This window comes from Bemisia tabaci, chromosome 5 (genome assembly GCF_918797505.1).
Source record: "Bemisia tabaci chromosome 5, PGI_BMITA_v3".
NCBI lineage: Eukaryota > Metazoa > Arthropoda > Insecta > Hemiptera > Aleyrodidae > Bemisia > Bemisia tabaci.
Genome location: NC_092797.1, coordinates 19,902,064 through 19,922,175, shown reverse-complemented (window position 1 = coordinate 19,922,175; position 20,112 = coordinate 19,902,064). Strand labels below are relative to the sequence as shown.

Below are 20,112 nucleotides of genomic sequence, written 5' to 3'. Positions count from 1 at the left end.
ATAAATGTATAAATGTGAGTAACCACATCATCTTTTCGTAAATCTACAAAACATTTTTGTAAAGAATGAATGAGAAATGCTTTTGGTGATGCAAAATGTTGTTTTCTTGTTTCCTTTTTCCCTTTTAAATCCTTAGTTGTGATTCTTAACAAGACCCAAAAATTCATTTACATAGAAAAATGATGGGAGTTACAATTTTTTTTTAATGTAAATGTTAGACAAACAGTTATGATCATTCGATATCTAAGTAAGTATTTCAGATGCTTTGATGTTGCAGCTCAATAAGAAAAATAAAAAGGAATTATGAGAAACACTTAAACCCTTATGTATTAGGGTGCATACCTTCACTTTATCCCACATTTCTTGAATTTGCTTCTGGCGCCCTTTGACATTTGCTTTTTCAGTAGGATATGCTTCTTTGACCCTACAAAAAAAAAGGAAAAGTAATTAAATATGTAAAAAAATGACAAGGATGAAAAATTTAGAAAAAAAAAGGTGAAATATTATGTGGTGCATTATTACGTTTTGGGGAAAAAGTAGATACAAGTAAATAGTAACTGTATTTAAAATTAAAACAATGAACGAAACTAAAAAACAGCGAACCGATTAAATCAACTAAGGCTAAAATCAACTTAAAAACTCAATTCGCTTACGTATCTAATTGCCACCAGACTAGTTTCGGGAGCTTTCATCCATCTCCCATCTTCAGTGGTTGTTGACTGATTCGGAATTCGTGGTCGCATTGCACGCATGTGGCTGAACTTTGGACTCCAATGCTCGGAACAGGATGTTGTCTAGTCCGTCCAAATCCTCATTTAAAACGTTCGCGCGGTGTTTAAAAATATATAACTTCTCTGCTGTGTTTAGTTGACTGACTTTGGTGACTGATTTGAGTAATTCAGGTTTTAATTCTATGCTGTGTTTTGCCTCCCAAAAATGCTTTGCCACTGCTGATTTTGTTGTTTCTTCGTTTTTTATGTTCCTAGCGTGCTCTTTAGCTCTTGTTTCGATATCTCTTTTCGTTTGTCCGATGTACACTTTCTCGCATCCAGAACAATTTATTTTATAAATTCCCGATTTTTTTAAAACGGGTGTCTCATCTTTTAAATTCCTCATTCCAATATTTCTAAGGTTGTATTTATTTTTGGGAGCTACGCATAGACCATAATTTTTAAAAACTTTTTTCAGGTCTGAATAGATTGCAGGATGATAGTTTACTGAAACCCATTTTCTTTCTTCACAATCCTTTTGAAGGGTGGTAATATTCCTGATTCGTTGTTTGTATTTTGCTGTGTTAATTATCCTATTGATTTCTGATGCCTCAAACCCATTTTTTTGCCCTATTTCAATAATTCTTGTCCTTTCCCTATTCAGTCTTTCTGGTGTCAAGGGGACTTTGATCATTCTTTGTATTAAACTTCTAAATGCGGCTAATTTGTGCTCACGTGGGTTATACGCTTTTTCATTGATGTATACGTCAACATGTGTGGGTTTTCGATATATATCGAATTCAAGCCTATTATTTACCCTGATTACTTTCAAATCTAAAAATGGGAGAGTCCCCTCTTTTTCTATTTCCACTGTGAAATTGACGGTATCTTCTATTGAATTCAGTAATTGTAAGCACTCGTCTACTTTATCTCTGTCTATAACGGCGAATATGTCGTCAACTTTTCGAGACCAATGTTTGAATAACGAACTACTTCCCTTTACGTTCATCTCTAGGTCACTCATAAATAATTCGGATAAAATTGAAGATAAAGGGTTACCCATTGTAAGGCCGTCTTTTTGAATGTAAAACTTGTTGTTAAATTGGAAAAAGCGTTGTTCTGTGCATACTGTTATTATTTGCATGTATTCCTCAATATTTTTCTCACTAATGTTATTCTTTTCAAACCATTTCCTGCACAAAGTTTTTGTTTTTTCGAGGGGTATACTAGGGTAAAGCGACTCCACATCGAATGACACAAGGATGTCATTTTTGTCTAATCTGATATCCTTTACTTTTTCCACAAAATCGAAGGAGTTTTTTATACTTAGGGAATCGAAACTTTCAAACAAATTTAATCTTTTATTCATCCATTTAGCTAATTTATATGCGGGTGAGTTCACGCTGCTCACAATTGGTCTCATTTTATCTCCGGGTTTGTGGATCTTGGGCAAAGTATATAATTTTGGAATCTTTGGGTTGTTAATTTTTAGATGCTTCTTTTCACTATCTGCTATTATGTTATTACAGGCTTTAAGACAATCATTTACTTGTTTTTTGTACTTGTTCAAGGGGTCTTTCTTTAGTAATTTGAATGCTTCATCATTGAGCATATTTTCAGTTCTTCTAATGTAGTTATCTTTGTCAAGGATGACTACTGTGTTACCTTTATCAGCTTTTGTTATCACTAGATTAAGAAAGTAAACAAACATCAATCCAAAAGGAGTAAACAACATTGCAAATTAGTCAAAAAATTGGAGCAAAAAAATCTAGTGATAACAAAAGCTGATAAAGGTAACACAGTAGTCATCCTTGACAAAGATAACTACATTAGAAGAACTGAAAATATGCTCAATGATGAAGCATTCAAATTACTAAAGAAAGACCCCTTGAACAAGTACAAAAAACAAGTAAATGATTGTCTTAAAGCCTGTAATAACATAATAGCAGATAGTGAAAAGAAGCATCTAAAAATTAACAACCCAAAGATTCCAAAATTATATACTTTGCCCAAGATCCACAAACCCGGAGATAAAATGAGACCAATTGTGAGCAGCGTGAACTCACCCGCATATAAATTAGCTAAATGGATGAATAAAAGATTAAATTTGTTTGAAAGTTTCGATTCCCTAAGTATAAAAAACTCCTTCGATTTTGTGGAAAAAGTAAAGGATATCAGATTAGACAAAAATGACATCCTTGTGTCATTCGATGTGGAGTCGCTTTACCCTAGTATACCCCTCGAAAAAACAAAAACTTTGTGCAGGAAATGGTTTGAAAAGAATAACATTAGTGAGAAAAATATTGAGGAATACATGCAAATAATAACAGTATGCACAGAACAACGCTTTTTCCAATTTAACAACAAGTTTTACATTCAAAAAGACGGCCTTACAATGGGTAACCCTTTATCTTCAATTTTATCCGAATTATTTATGAGTGACCTAGAGATGAACGTAAAGGGAAGTAGTTCGTTATTCAAACATTGGTCTCGAAAAGTTGACGACATATTCGCCGTTATAGACAGAGATAAAGTAGACGAGTGCTTACAATTACTGAATTCAATAGAAGATACCGTCAATTTCACAGTGGAAATAGAAAAAGAGGGGACTCTCCCATTTTTAGATTTGAAAGTAATCAGGGTAAATAATAGGCTTGAATTCGATATATATCGAAAACCCACACATGTTGACGTATACATCAATGAAAAAGCGTATAACCCACGTGAGCACAAATTAGCCGCATTTAGAAGTTTAATACAAAGAATGATCAAAGTCCCCTTGACACCAGAAAGACTGAATAGGGAAAGGACAAGAATTATTGAAATAGGGCAAAAAAATGGGTTTGAGGCATCAGAAATCAATAGGATAATTAACACAGCAAAATACAAACAACGAATCAGGAATATTACCACCCTTCAAAAGGATTGTGAAGAAAGAAAATGGGTTTCAGTAAACTATCATCCTGCAATCTATTCAGACCTGAAAAAAGTTTTTAAAAATTATGGTCTATGCGTAGCTCCCAAAAATAAATACAACCTTAGAAATATTGGAATGAGGAATTTAAAAGATGAGACACCCGTTTTAAAAAAATCGGGAATTTATAAAATAAATTGTTCTGGATGCGAAAAAGTGTACATCGGACAAACGAAAAGAGATATCGAAACAAGAGCTAAAGAGCACGCTAGGAACATAAAAAACGAAGAAACAACAAAATCAGCAGTGGCAAAGCATTTTTGGGAGGCAAAACACAGCATAGAATTAAAACCTGAATTACTCAAATCAGTCACCAAAGTCAGTCAACTAAACACAGCAGAGAAGTTATATATTTTTAAACACCGCGCGAACGTTTTAAATGAGGATTTGGACGGATTAGACAACATCCTGTTCCGAGCATTGGAGTCCAAAGTTCAGCCACATGCGTGCAATGCGACCACGAATTCCGAATCAGTCAACAACCACTGAAGATGGGAGATGGATGAAAGCTCCCGAAACTAGTCTGGTGGCAATTAGATACGTAAGCGAATTGAGTTTTTAAGTTGATTTTAGCCTTAGTTGAGTAACTGTATTTACTCATTAAGTGCCGGCTGATTTTTTCCATGATTGCACCTCCAAAATTATGGCAAAATATTGTATGTGTAATTACTGCTTTTGGACGCAAATGATGTGTAATTTAGGGCTCTACACAGGGTCATTATTTGCCAAGTGATCCAGTAATGCAACCCACCAACATGGATTAGAGGATATCTGCAGTTATGGGATTTACTGCTAGTGGTTTTTTAAGTTGTCACTAGGAGATTTTTTCAATGCTACAATATAAATCGATAATAAGTCTCCTCCAAATAAAAATAAAAAAATGTACATGAAATTTTACAAAAAAGAATGTAAAAAAGAATATTTAACTTACGAATTGGCTAACAAATGAACCCTGTTCACTTTCTCTTCTAGAGGAGCTAATTCTCGTTCAAGTTGATGGTGCCTCCTTTGCAGAGCATGGACAGTTTTTAAATCAGATCCTATTTCTGCGGTATCTAGCTGAGTCATTTTTTCAGTCATCCAGTCACAAGCTTCATCGCAAGTTCGGTGGAATAGTTCAACACTGTGATAAAATTAGTGAATGTAGTCGAATACAAAAAGACTAAAAGTTTACTGAAGGTTTCAGGAGTTCTTTCTCATCATACTTTGACAGCAATAAAAAGGACAAAATCATGAATACAGACATTTAAATAGAAACATACGTACCTATTTAAACACGGTACACCACTGATCAAAATCTATTGCCTATTAAAATGAATAAAATAAAATTTCTTGGCATATAAAATGACAGATTCGCCCTAAACAAATTATCTCATTTGATTTCAATTTTCAAAAAATATGATTTTTCAGCACCAGTGATAAAGAACCAAAATACATAAATTTGAGATTTGATGAGAAATTTACAAATACGTACAACAAAAATAATAAATCTTCGCATACAGTGCTATGCAAAAACTTGTATTATATGTGTTAAAATTTGATTATAAGACAATTTACTTTACCTAGAGGCTCCTTCAAGGCTCTTTTCTTTTTGACCCTTCAACCAATTGAGATGGTCCCATAGCTGATGAATATGGCGTTGGCGAGCTCTGACTTTGTCCAATTGGCTGTGGCCTTGTTTTTTGAAAGTTTCTACAGCAGTATCTAGTGCTTCTATTCGTTTACTACTCGCAGAAAGGTCAGTTAAGAATTTCTGGAATCAAGAGGAGACAAAAATGAAGCAAAAATAAAATTAATTTTCGATTTCTCATAACCCATTAAACACTGATATTAGCGAGATTAAATACTGAGGAACGACAGATCGAAAGATCAAATTGCTGAGATATTTGTGCAAAACTAAAGAATACCCATAAAACGTTAAAACATGATTGTCTTGGATATCAATGCCTAAAACCTACAAAACACCTTAATACCGATGGACTCGTTTCATCTTGTTACCAGTAAATATTGCTGGGGCGTCATTGTAAATTTTGCCAACACACAAAGTACTATAATATCTGAATAATAAGCCTCTTGAAAAACAGAACCTTGCAAACAACCAGTACGATCTTTGAGTCTCATACCCAACAGGCGGACACTAAGTTTTGAAATATACTATACTATTCTTACTTGCTAAAAATCACAGCTCATATTGAAAAAGATGTAAATGGTTTTAAGGAATTTGAGGACTGATGATCTTACAATCGTTCAATGATAAAACAGACGGATTATTTTAAGGCTCACTTACCTCGTACTTCCGCTTGGCTGTTTCAACAGAATCTGTCTTATCTTCGGTGCGGAGCATCTTCTCCTTATCTTTGATCCATTTTTCAAAGTCATCACATTCACGATAGAAACCAAATAGATGAATTGAATCTTCCAGCAATGCATGTCTCCTCTAAACATTCAAATGGAATAATCAATTAGTGAAAAAAGAGACATTGACTTCCATGTCTTCCCTACAAAGAAAGGAAAACTTCCTTCAGAGAAGTTCATTCACTAACTTTTAAGAAATCTTTCGGGCAAGGCGTCAATTACATTGACACATAATAAAATGAATAAAGTGAGCTATCAATTACTTCAAATTGTATTTTACTATTGAATAGCTTTAGACTGTAGAGTTTTGACTTTTCGACAGTTGAAAAAGGTAAAAATACTGATGGTTTTATGAGTATTAAACAATAAATACATAATGTGCATTCAAAAATGGAAGTTACCTGAGATAAGTTCAATAGCTGAGAATATGTTTCGTTGATCTTTTTTTGACGTTTTTCAACATTTTGATTTTCATCATGTTTTTGTTCTTGTTTTTTGGTGGGTGACTTAGCTGTAAAAACGAGAAGAGATAGTGCAATTAAAAAAATTTTGATTAAATAATTGATATTTAGAAAGTAATTTGGGAACTCAGCATGAAACACTAATCATGCATGATTATTTTTTCGCTGACTAAAAAGGGTCGATAATCAATAATATTGATTGATATTTTGTGAACAGCAGGCCCATAATAGGAGAGATGAAAAGGGCGCAAAAAGGGGGTTCCCCAGTTTACCTAGTTCCTAAGCACCTTGTTGTGGTTGAATTTTAAACTTTCGGAGTCAACTCATACAGAAGACCCATAATTCAACTATGATTACCATTAAAATCTATTTTTCATCCATGCATCTGATTAAATACTTACAATTAAGTTTAGGCGTAACAATTTTCTTGACAGGTACAATTTGTTTGATCATCTTGGTTTTCTTGACTCGTTGAATCATTCGAACTTTTTCAGGCCTCCTTATAGCTACCTGCATTATTTTCGGTTCTATTTCTCGAACATAATTGGCAGGAACAAAACCATCTTGACCGTTGGCTTTCCGAACACTCCACCAATCTGGGTTTGTTTTACTAAGTAAAAACATGATCTGAAACGTTAACCATGCGAAAAAAAGGTTAATGAGATAGTAAAAATAACATATATATAAAATCAGTAACCAGCCAAGTAATCAGGCAAGGAGAAAAAAGAACATGCCATTGGTTTGTATTTACGAGGGATGATTCTAATCCAAAGTAAAGAGAATGTAAGCGTACTCCTCCGAGAGCAACAAAACAAGAGGGTTGCCAAAATCAGGTGTTGGTGCAGATTTTGGTTAGGATAACGACCGTATCAATATGACATATCTTGTGTATGTTTGACCAAACTAATAGTTATTGTAATATAGGTTTCTGGAAGGAATACAATTTTTTACCTTAGATTCATTACAATCACATTTGGATAGCATTATCAGAATGAGCCTTGGACATTGCCAAATTTTTCTAATATTTTATTATATCAACAGAATATTCAAAAATACTCCACCTGAAAACTGCTGATTTTTTCTGTATGATCGCGGAGAAATTTAAAAAAAAACACAGCAAAATTTTGCTTTGTTCTTGGTTGCAAGAAAACGGAACATGAGAAAAACTTGGGCGATGAGAAATACCATGAGACTAATTCTGGTTGATGCCGTCTTTTTATAAATTCTCTACTCCCTTGAAGCACTTTATTTCAAGGGTAATATCTTACATTGAATTAAATAAGCAGACAAACCTCTCCTTTAGCCATGAGCATGCCGTGTCCTGAGAAATCGTACAGACTTTTCACTTGGGGAACATGCCTTTCTTCCATGACCGTTCGATGCTCTAATCGTTCGACAGGTTCTTCCTCCCACACTTCTTGCGGAATTAGTCTTGTTTCGTTAACCCATTCTTCCCTTGGCTCTATTTCAACGACTTGTTCTGGGTCAGCTGAGAGCTAAATAAGGAAAAAATAAGGGGGAAAATTAGCTTAAATAATTCCAAATAAAGTTTAGATAGATTTAATAGACTAGACTGGTAGCCTATTGTAGTGCCCACAAAATACTACTTTGTTATATGATGCTTGCAGCTTAACAAAGACTCAGGTTTGCTTTGTCTGATAGTCTAGAATTTTCAGCATCTACGTAAGTGGAAACTTGAAACAATAAAATTATTGATATAGGCTCATCGGAGATAATTTTAGTGTTATTCGCTTGAATTATAAAAGGAAAGACTAAAAACGTTTGTTTGTTTCATACATATTATTCAAATGAAAGCACCAAAGAAATTTGACATCAAGAGTACAAAAACAACTTGACTAAACTAACTTTGTAGGCTGGGGGTGATAAGATTTTTATGCTTTTTGGGGCAAAATTAATCTTGTCTTACTCAAAATATAACTCAAACATTAGTTTACCATCAAGTAGAATTAATATGCAAATAAGTTAGTACACATCGCAAACATCCCTCATGCATAATAATTAAGTTAAGCAGGTAACCCCTTTTTCCAACATATCAATAAGGAGTTAGAGCACAAGAGAAGAAAGCTTATTTTTATGTCTTATTAAGAGATGTATGAATAGCGTTCAAACTAGTTCAATGAAAGAAGGTGAAAAAGTTCAAAATTGATAAGGGAAAAATGGACACAGAAATTTCATGAGAGCTTAATTCTGTTATCTTCTTCTATTTATTCATTGGAGACGGAAAAAACAGAGGTATTTCACTTGCCTGTAAATTTGAAATTCCTGCACTGACTAGTTTTTTTGCTTGCAGGTTCAGGCTCTGGATATCACCTTCATAGGCTTTCACTTCTCCTTGCAGGTCTCTGTGCCGAGCTAATAGAGCTTGTGCACTTGGTTCATCTTCACCATAATCAGTCGAGCCCACCAGGGCTAATTTCTCGTTCAACCATGATTCTGCTTCATTGGCATCTGTGTAGAACTGTTACAACAAAGGAGAGGAGTTAAATTATAATATTCTGCAGAATCAGTGCTATGAATACACACAATAGAAGGAAGAAGAAAAGCGAAAAGAAGATAAGGTTTGTACTTCAGTATTTTTTTGGGGCATATTTTGATCTAAAAAGTTAGACAACTGAATTGGGCTTTGAGAGACGATTTAATTGCTCATCAGGATACGGACAACTTAGGTTGAAAAATGCGTATTCCAGATTTCGATGTTATAAGTCTCCGCAACATTTGTTAAAGAAAAACCAACCAGAAGTTTCTGTTTTTCACTGTGAATTTTCCTTGCATAGGTAATAAAATACAGAACTCCAAGGAATTGATCAGTTTTCTTTGAAGAAAACAAAACATAATTGGAGATTTTAAACCGTTGGAATTGATATTTATATGCATTTTTCCCATTTGGCCATCATATCCTACAAAGTTTTCCAAGAATAATTGTTCAAAAATTCTCAACATTCAAAGCTTTTGTTGTCAAACAAAAATATTTTGAGTGAATTTTTGCCATTTGGTCAACATCAACACGGGTAGCATTAGTGCATAGAAATTGCAACGATTTTTGTTGAAGGTCTAAAATATATGCAGAAAAATGCTGAAGTGTTTGTACTCGAACTTTGCAATAGGAACCGCTAAACAAGAATTAGTTAGTCGTTTCTTTAGGATGCGTTATTTGAAGCAAAAATTGGAATTTTTAAATTAATCCCTTAATAATTAAGTTTGATCATTCAATCAATATAAGACAAGAAAAGCAAACATTTCGGTAGGTGATTCTAGAGAAACTTAAATTGATAATGCCAACATTTTTAAACTCATCTGTACATTCATTTTACACATCTTGCATTTTTAAAAATGATTTAATAATTTAACTTTACTTAGAAAGTTAAACCGGGGTCAAGTATTATTTGTATGATTTTAACAGCTCAAAATCAACTCAACGAGAAGGAAGAGAAGTTTTGTTCCAATGTACCTGGTAGGCCTCTGACGCATCTTCAAGTTGTTTCTTCCGTTGATCTGCCAGTAAATCCAAAGTCTGCCAGTGTTCAGTCAGACTATTGATCCGTGAGTTTATTTCTATACTTTTAGGATGCTTGTCTGCAATTAATCTACGACCACTGTCGCACAGTTGGATTGACTTTGGATGCCTGACTTTCATTTCATCAATTAAAACCTGCGAAAAAAGAAAATAAGTAAAAATAACGTGAAAGAATGGGATGTCAGAACATTTGTTTGATCAAATTAAGATTTCAACGTAGGACAGAGATTTTAAGTTTTTCGAGGGGAAATTGGGAGGATGTGAAAGTACGCCTGCTTTTTACAGGGTGTAGGTTGCGCAAAATACATCTTGCACAACTCACCATGTCACTATTCAAAAAATGCCGAAAAAAATAAAAATTTAATTCATAAAACATACAAACAGCAAAACAAAAAGAGACTTCAAGAGAAGATTTCAGCTATAATTATACTGCACAAATAAAATTAACACATTTTAGATCTTCAGAAAAGAGGCGCAGCATAAGGCAACTTCTGAGCAATTCATGATGAGTAGTTTATTCTAGCATGCTGGTGGAAAATCACAAAAAATCAATAATTCACTGGTTACAAAAGTTAAGGTACCTTGTGTTTTTGTTGCAGACTTAAAACTGCTCTGAGGTCTTTCGCCGAGATTCCAGCTTTACAAATTCTCTGCTTTTCAATCAACCAGCCTTCTTCATCTTCATGGTCTTGGACAAACTGGAAAAAGTTTCTTGCGTCTTCTAGCCGAGATCTCCTTTCTTTACCATTTTCAATTAATCTAAAAAAAACCATATAAAAATTTGGATGAAAAAACTAGAAACTCTAAGCTTGGTCACGATAAATTTTAATTTTTTTCATGATTTTTATTCTTTTGAATTCTTAATTTTTTTTATAGGATGGAAAATATTACAGAAAAAAAGAGAGAAAAAAGAGGCTTTTGCAAAAATAAATAGATAGATTTTAACTGTTCACTCACCCATCAACCAGACCCTCTTTGCTAAATTTTTGGCAACCTCAGTCATTTACTTCCAGTAATTTCTGAGGAATTGAAAAGTGCCCACGATATAATAATTTTGGAGGGGTATTTGGTTCAGAAAAATCAAGAGGTTTGAAATTTAGTAAATAATAAATAAGTGAGGGATATGCTATGCATGTAATAAAAGTTTTAAGTAAAGTGAATAAATATGCTATAAAGAGAACTCACTTTTCATAGACAGTATTCAATTGGGTTATTCTGGTTTCCAAAATAGGAGCTTCCTTGTGACCGGCAGATATGTGCTGAACTGCTTGCCGGCCAAGTCTCCTGACAGTTTCATCCATTGCGGTCATCTGCATTTCTAGTAGACTGTGTTTCTGGAGGAGGTCTTCAACAGCTAGTAAATGAGGACCCACAGATCCAGACTGAAAGTTAAGCTGAGAAAAAGTGGAGTATTAGTCGTTTTGTAAAAGAAAAGGAGACTATTCAATCACTACAATGATTAAACTGATGTTTAAGTCATTTTAGAGCCTACTATTTTCATCGAATAAAATATGCTCTTGGGCAAATGTTGATCAGAAACATTTATTACAATGACAGGAGTACAGGACTCTTTTTGTGAGTGAATCTCAGTAAGCATACGCACAGGGTTAGCTTGAATTGCATCTCCAATTGCAAAAGACAACAACTAAACAACTGTAACTCTTAGTAGTTAAAACAATGTGACGGAGTCCACACGACACAAGTTTATTCACTTGCAGAGTGAGCTGTCATCAGTTAAGCATTGAAACTATTGAAAGTAAACTCAAGAATCAAGACGGTGGATCTTCTGTTGCACTCTAAAAGTGCGGTAACTTATTTGGCGTGTATTACATTCAACTTTAAAAGGATCGATTACAAACAAAGATGAAGGAAAATGATCCAAAACTGTAAAATGCTCTTTATAGAACAGTAGAATGAGTTGATGAAAAATAACAGGAATAATTACCTCTAAGTCTTTGATTGTAGCCATAACAGTATCGATTTCTCTTAGAAGCATCATAAGAGTACACTTCATGTTAAGATTAACTTTATGCTTTTGGAGAAAGTCAAGCAGATCTTGCCACCTTTGGAGGACTTCTGCTTTTCTCTTCTTTACTCCTTCCGCACCATGATAATTCTCATTGATCAGTTCCTCGCTCATGTTGCTTAAATCATGAAATCGTTCTTCCTGTGGAAAAAAATAGGCACAGACAATTTTAGAAAACTTGAGTTCATCATGAAGTTTGAATGCAATGAAACTCATTTTGACTCTGAGTGGTTTTTTCCTTTCACTAACTGCAGAGTGATTGCTCTAGTTTGTCGAAAAATTTGATTTAAAAAATTACGAAGGTTTACTGTATGAATCTGATTTCAAAAAGAAATGTCAATTCTATAATTTTTTCTGCTTTTGAATTATTTGAACATTTTTCAAATCATGGCATGAAGGAGACAGAAAAATTGAAAATCAAATTCCGTGGGTTTTAAATTGGGTCTTAAAACTTTAAAAACATTCCTTTGTTCTTCAACTAAAATGAATCTATTTTTAAGCAAGAGGTTTATTAGAAAAAAGCTTTTATAAACCCGAAGTTTGACAAGACTCTTGGAATTATGCAAAAAGTAAAAAGTAAATTTAACTTGAGCAAAGCTACATCCATGAATCAGAGATTTTTTTTTATTGCAAGGCCATTGGCCAAGAGAAGAGAGCTCATCAACAGGGCAATACAATGAAGGATAGTTACCCTGGCCATGATGTCAGCACTGATGGCTTCGTGCTTCTTGACAGTTGCATCAACCTGAGCTAAATTACTTCCATACCTTGGATCTGAGAGAACTTGAATCATTTCTTTCAAATATCCCTCCCTCAGTACACTCTGAAAAATTGAATGTATAAAACAATGAGAGGATGCAATCAAACATGGATTCATTAAACAAAAATAAAATGTAACAAGTAAAACACAAAATGACAAATACTGAGTTGTAATTTGTTTCTAACAATTTACCTTCTCTTAAGGACTAAAACAATTCTTGCTGCTTTTTTACTGACCTTTGAAGGCGCGTTTCTTACAATGAATGAACTTACACTACCTTAACATCGACTTTTATTTGAAGCAGTATATTGAAAATTGAGACTGGGTATTAGAATTATGTGGTAACTGCAATACCTAGGTAATATAATGTAATCGACATGTAATTTTTATTTCTGTGAGCTTCTAGGGGTGTTCAAACGAATTCTTGCCGGAACGCTATCGATATCGTCTCTTATTGAAACTGGCGCAGTACCGACAGTAGCGATGATATCGACAACAGCCGGCCTTATCGGATTGTTGAGAGCTCGCACTCAATGCATTGTTGCCCCGTGTGTCGGTTTATCAGATTGCCTGGCGCGGCGGCGCGTAAAATAGATGTACAAATGGCAACAGCTTATTTTCGCCAGCTCCGAAAACTCTGATCGCTATCGACAAGAGCGCTCTTATCGTAACTTTTTCTTAACGGAACTGTTTCGGTAGCTTACCGACAACCGATTGAACAGCCCTATGAGCTTCGGCTTTTTCTTGGCTCAATATTTTTATTTGAAACTAAACAAATGAGTTGGTTTTAATTTTTTTCCATCTATATCTGAGATTTATAACTTTTCAAAGAATGATTAGGAGATATTTTCCTTAGGAAGAGAAGACAATGACAATCAAGTGTTTACATAAGAATTTCAATTCCAGTCATTTACAGTCTCCTCCTACTTAATTTAGCTGGTTAAAGATAGCGACTTATGAGGAACTTTGATCCAACATATAATTAAAACTTGATAAAATTACCTTCCGTTCAAATTTATAGTTCAGTTGTTCTAGTCTCTCTTGTCGTAATAATTCTTGCCTTAAAGCAACTTCACGCCTGTGTTCTGCCCGCTCTAGTTCTTCCCAATTTCGCTCAAGATCGTGAATTAGTTGCCCTTCTTGAGGTGCGAATGAAGGTTGGTTCAAGGACTTTAATTGTGTGTTAATATGAAAATATAAAGCTTCTATTTCACTACGCTCTTTGTACCTGCAAGAGAAAAATCCAATGTTAGATGAGACACAAAGCTAAAGCATCTTGTTGATACTCTCGGGAAAAATAAGATCCTTTAATAATGTAATCATTCTACATAACTATGCACGAATGAATATACAATGTTTTCGACCGATCAGAGTAACTCGTGGGCTCGTGGCCTATGAGGAACCTTCTCTATCAGATGGGCATTCCATGAATTTGAATACAGAAAAAAATTGTGGAGTTATAATGAGCCTATCACGTGTTACAATGTTCAAGTTCTATGTAAGGTTTCAATGTTAACAAGAAAACTTTCTGATGATTTTATAACGTTTTCTGTAAGTTGTCTTTCGTTGCTGTTGAGGACAGAGAGAAGGATTATTGACAAATGCATTGAGAAGGATTTTTCAGGTGATTCTTTGAGCAGCATTTGAAAAAGAAAAAGAGAAAGAAAAATATATCAACTTACTTTGGTGGTTTTTCAACAGTTCGGTACTGCTTAAATGCTAATAATGCTTTCTGAATGCCTTCTAAAGTGTTTGGAAAATCTCGATTCTCTAATTCTAAAATTTTTTTCTTTATCCATTCTAATAAATCTGTGGTCAATTTTTCATATAATAATTTTTTCCTATCTGCGTCCATCATCTGACCAACAATCTAAAATAAAAGGCAAAAACATGAATTAAGTAAGCAAATGATTTTCGAAATAATTTAAAAGATTCAAGAATTGAGCAGTAATTAATACCAAGAATAAAAAATCTAGTAAAGTGATTTTTCTAAGGAAGAAGTGGTGCAGAAACTTTTAGATTACATGATCAAGGTATGTATGTAACGATCACATACCTCAGGGATTTTAACACTCTCTACACTCTACTACTCTCTCCCTTTAACCAATCTTATTTTGTGTGCAATTCTAGTACTGGAAACTCGTTGACATTTTCAATTTCTTAAAATTAACTTCCTTGCTGGCCTCTTAATTATGTTTTTCAATTAACTTTAAAAAATTAACTCGCAATTCCAACTGCTCGTGCCATTACGAGCCTCCACCAAACTCTTGATGCAAAATAAACTTTCTGATTATTTTAAGATTTCTTTGATAGAATTTTAACTTTCTCATAAAATTCTAGGGAAAAATTTGCAATCAAAACAGTTTTATCATGAAGTGAATGTAATTTTAGATACAGTCAATTGATACACACAGAATTCTGTATTTAAGAGTCCAAGGAACTTAACTAGCAATTTTGGACAAATCAGTAACTTGCATTTGCAACAGGCTTAGTACGAGCTCCATGTTGACAAAAATTCGATATGGTATCTTATACCAGGCTCAAGATACAAGGTTTTTGAATTTGCAAAAAAACGCTACAGATAAAAGAGCTGTTGCATAGTTTTCCCCAGATTTCTTGAATCGGTGAAGACATGATTGCGGCTCTTTAGCCTTTAATTATAGAAACGTTCCTGTTTATATTAAAGCTTGAAGTGAAATAATTTAATCCGACTTACATTTGCTATCCTCCTTCCACTTTTCATTTCATTTTTCATTCGGGCAAAAGTGTGGTAATAGGAAGCTACATAGGTAATAATTGATTTTTCATCCGGTCTGTTGGTGTCAACATCTAAAAGGAAGTGACAAGTATAAATGATTAGAATGTAAAACTGAAATCAAGAAACAATCAAATTCGCAACAATTCATATGATATCTATTTTCATTGGACTTACATAAGGTTGCCATAGAATTTAGAAAATGAAACACCCTGACATTTTCTTGATTTCCGTGACACATTTTGGTGAACTTCCCTAACAATTGAAGATATTGTGACAGCTGGTTGAGAAGACATAATTGAAAATAGTTTTCAGGCAAAATTTGTTGTTCGAGACCTTAAATCTATTCTTGAAAGCAAATCAAGGGAATTCAACTAATTTTCCCTGACATTTCCCAGTTTTCCCTGGATTTTTAAAATTCCCTGACAGTGGCAACCCTGCTTACAGGATCAAAAGGGAAAAAATTGACAGCACGGCAGTATTGTAGTTGTGGAAATGTATCCATTTTAGAGTGATTTAAAAATAATTAGGGAAGGTATTAAGTTAGTAAGTAAATCTCACCTTCAGCATCTAGAAGTTTGGGAATGCCTAGCTCTGAATTTGCGACTTCAAATGCATTATTTAAGTTGTCAATATGTTTGTTCGGTTGTAAGGCATTGTAATTGATGAGCTCTGGTCGATGAGCATGAATTAACGCATTAAATCCTAACCCAGTTCTCCAAGAACCTGAAATGAAAGAAAAATAAAAAATATGAGTCATGAATATTTTCGGATTATTATTACTTGTCATTAATGATAATTTTCTCATAAAAACAAAGATTGATGAGATTGACCAAGAATGGTTAGAGCATCTGTAAAATTATTCGACCAACGAAGTAGACAAAAATGAAGGGTTTAAAGAAATAAAGTTTCTCTTGACTAAACATTCATGTTTATGATTGGGTGAAACATACGAGCTAGTAATCAATTAATATTTTGCTCTTAAAAAGAAATTACCCCTCAAAATTGTTAACTCTTGGCATCTATAGAAATTTGAGACGAAAAAGAACGTTCGGCGATGAAGGCGGAATTAAGTATACTTACTGGTAAAATCCTGGATATTAACTCCTGGATATCCAGCAGTTTTCCGTTGGCACCACAGTAGCAATGCATCTTTGGCAGATTTTTTCTCACTACTCTCATTTTCTTCGTCCTGAAACATAAGAAAGTTCAAGGAAATTGAAAAAATGCAACATTGCGATAGGAGGAAAAGAGACTGGTCTCGAATTTTAGAAAAACCGAGCTGTTTATAGTGATGAGATTTTTAGGATGCACACGAATATGTTGTAGAGAAAGGCTCATAAAATTCAATAACCAAGTTCGTAAGATATTTTTGTTTTGGTTTTTGGTTTTACTTCATTGCACATGATGTTGGTTCCCTACTTCCCTCATTGAATCAAGTGTCAGCTAGAGGAGTTCGAGTTACGTACATCATACATCCCGCCAGATCAACCAGTAGTCCACAGGGGGAAGGAAAATAGAATGCAACTATTCGAACTTACTGATACTGCTAGGAGGTATCACGCGTATTTGAAGGCACTTTCTCGTGTGTCGTAACTTGAACGTAATATCTTTAACACGTTGACGGAAAAAACCGAGGATAAATCAATTTTATGTCACTATAATCTATGGTTTCGGGGAATTGTATAAAATCTCGGCTTGATAAACTACAAGATCCTCAAGTCCACCTTACAATGCCGAGGCTTTAAGTGCTTATTCATGTATACACCTCCGCAATTTCAAATGAGAAGTGAATGCAATTGAAGGCGAAAACTTAGTAGCTCCACAAAAAAATTCCACGATCAACAATTTTTTTTATGAATTCCATGACGTTATTCCAGGTTGCTAGACGCACTACAAATCGAAAACTGCGTACCTCCGATTACGACATCGCAAGTTTCCATCCGTGTTTTATTTTTTTAAAAGAACACCGACAGTTCTCCTTGAAACTTTGCTTCGTCTCCTTTCAAAACAAACAAATAATGAAATTTTCTTAAACGTAGCGATACCTAGCTTTAGCCATCCATTCGTAGCCTTGCGAAATTTTCCCGCGCTGAAAAACGAAGTTGGATGGTATGAACTGAAGTTCTAGAATCCATATTGACCGAACTATTCAATCCACCGAACTCAACGCTCGATTCGGATAGCCAAAATTGAATTTCTTTTCCCACTTCGATTAAATTCAGAAGCTCGTCCATAAAAGCCGTGGGTTCCAATTCGTCGTCCTTTTCATAGAAAAACGTAACTCCAATTCAATGTTGCCAAATTTCCTCTCGCAAATTCTATTTTTGCCAGGAGAATCTTTGCCATTTCTAACCGAAAATTTCATTCTTTTTTCCTCGGATCTCATACAAAAATCCGAGAAATTTCGGACAGAAATTGCACAGGGGCAATTTCTGAAGAAATTGAATAGTTTGAGTCAATTTTGCAACCTTGGAATGGATTTACGTTCCTTCGCCCGGGAACCGAGTAGTTCGATCGATATGGAACCCAGTGGCGTGGCGTGCTTTGCGATACATCGATTGTTATGCCATTTAAACCTATGGAAAAGGATCGATTAACAGGGTGTTCGCAGCGAACACCTTCATAATCGATTATTTACCATAGGTTTAAATGGCATAACAATCGATATATCGCAATTCAAGCCACGCCACTGATGGAACCCTAAACTTTGGTTCATACGATCGGACTTTTTCTTCCAATGCGAGAAAATTTCGGAACCAAGCCCAATCCTGATTTACAAACCGAGCAGGGGTACTAAGTACAACCGGAACCCGTTCCTTTCCTCAATGAAGTGCCAGAGCCGAAACCGGTTTTAAAAAATCAACAGCAGCTTGCGTCCATCATGCATTCGGCGCGGCATTTCGCATCGAAAAAAGCTATCATTAGCGAATGATGTCAGAGCAATGGGAATTGCAGGCGAGATACAGAGGAGTAATTAATGCGACATAGGGCACGGGTATTTGTTCTGATGGGCGCCCCCCGGTGCCCCTCAGCGCACATTCCGTCGCCCCTCTGACAAAAGGGCGTTTCTGGATTTCCACGTGGCCCCTGCTTCTCGTATAACCCTACGCTTTCCGCGGCTCATGCGGAAGTAGGGATAGGCGATTACGTCGGTGGAGCGAGGATTCATCCCTGCACCGGGCACGAAAGCGTACTCATGGAAGGTAAATCAAATGAAACTGGAGTGCAGCGTCCGGAGATAAAGGCCGCCGAAGGATTCAGGTTTTTATTATTATTCATGCACGAGAGGTAATACACTTGTTGATCAAGTGCACGGCTCCACCGCGGTGCCAAGTTGTCGCCGGGATTCTTGCGTTCCCAACTATTGAATGGATAAAGCTGTTCGATCTGATATTTACGGTGGCAGATCGCGGGTTTCCGGAAATCGGAGAAATTGAAAGGTGTTCTCTTTCAGAATTGCAAGTTTCGTAAAAAAAATTGAGAATTTGCGTGCAAATGTTTTATTGCTTCATCTGAGAGTGCTTAAAGAGCTGATTTCACAGTATCTTTAATAATTTTTTTCTGATATTTGAAATAGTATAAAAATAGATTTAAAAATGAGAGAATGCTCCGCCTAGTGACGTCATCTGGCGGCATTTCCCATTTAAACACAAGTATTTTAGCAGATTCGATCATTTTGCCATATCTTCTACAATAATTGTTCAATTCATGAGCCAAGGGTATCCTCGTGTTCAGTTCCTTCGGTAGTTTCCACTTGAACGCGAAATTCATCAAATTTCAGACACCTGCAAATTCTATATATTCCCTGCCTTATTCTCGCAGGGTGTCCACTATAATTTACTTTTGAATTTTCCTAATTTTTCCTGATATTTCAAACGAGATTTCCTGATTTTCCGCGAAAATATATTGACACTCGTCGGATTTACGAAATCAACATATGTAATAAAAGGAATTGTTGTTTGAAAAATGGTTGATTTAAGCTCTCAATATTTCCTGATCCGTGGCCGATTTTCCTGAATTTTCCTGTTGACAGATAATTTCCTGATATTTTCGGATTTTCTCGGATTTTCCGAACAGTAGGTTTATCTGCGGGTCTCCGAAGATCCAGCCTCATCCTTCGGCAAAGATCCAATGCGAGACAGACCAATCTTAGAGCTCCATTCTGGCATCCTCGGCTATTAATTATAGCCCGCGATAAGCGCGCTACGGAATGGCGGCGCGGCGTGATGATGCTCATAACGCGAAGAAAAGGGGAGAGCAAAGATTACGCCGATAGTAACGCAAATTAAAACTAACTGTAACAGAGAGGCGTTTAATAGGGAGTGGATTTTGCTGGTGCTCCGCCGCTTTTTTTAACGCTCGAATCATGATAAAATGGCAACTTTTAAAGCCTTCATCGTCGCTGCTTTATTACCGGGGATCATGAGTTGAGATGAGCCGAGAGGGGGTCTGGATCTAGAGGTTCTGTTCAGTGGTGGATCCGCACACAGGCCGAGGAGGCCATTCAGACTTGATTTTGCAATTTGGAGCCAT

The 20,112-nt window shown here is 35.3% G+C and overlaps 1 protein-coding gene across 2 annotated transcripts in view; it reads right to left on the bottom strand.

Moving 5' to 3' along the window:
• Positions 1–20,112, bottom strand: part of kst (spectrin beta chain, non-erythrocytic 5 kst) — a 161,528-nt gene that overhangs the window by 30,476 nt on the left and 110,940 nt on the right. For both annotated transcript variants that reach the window (XM_019043341.2, XM_072300393.1), the window contains exons 5-22: positions 16,660–16,768; positions 16,138–16,302; positions 15,538–15,650; positions 14,504–14,691; positions 13,824–14,049; positions 12,753–12,884; positions 11,981–12,202; positions 11,221–11,429; positions 10,617–10,794; positions 9,970–10,170; positions 8,767–8,979; positions 7,793–7,996; positions 6,902–7,127; positions 6,441–6,550; positions 5,972–6,121; positions 5,247–5,437; positions 4,616–4,807; positions 343–424 (exon numbers count right to left, since the gene is read on the bottom strand). In XM_019043341.2, coding sequence (XP_018898886.2) covers positions 343–424; positions 4,616–4,807; positions 5,247–5,437; positions 5,972–6,121; positions 6,441–6,550; positions 6,902–7,127; positions 7,793–7,996; positions 8,767–8,979; positions 9,970–10,170; positions 10,617–10,794; positions 11,221–11,429; positions 11,981–12,202; positions 12,753–12,884; positions 13,824–14,049; positions 14,504–14,691; positions 15,538–15,650; positions 16,138–16,302; positions 16,660–16,768 — 3,111 coding nt within the window. The remainder of the gene's footprint in view (positions 1–342; positions 425–4,615; positions 4,808–5,246; positions 5,438–5,971; positions 6,122–6,440; positions 6,551–6,901; positions 7,128–7,792; positions 7,997–8,766; positions 8,980–9,969; positions 10,171–10,616; positions 10,795–11,220; positions 11,430–11,980; positions 12,203–12,752; positions 12,885–13,823; positions 14,050–14,503; positions 14,692–15,537; positions 15,651–16,137; positions 16,303–16,659; positions 16,769–20,112) is intronic.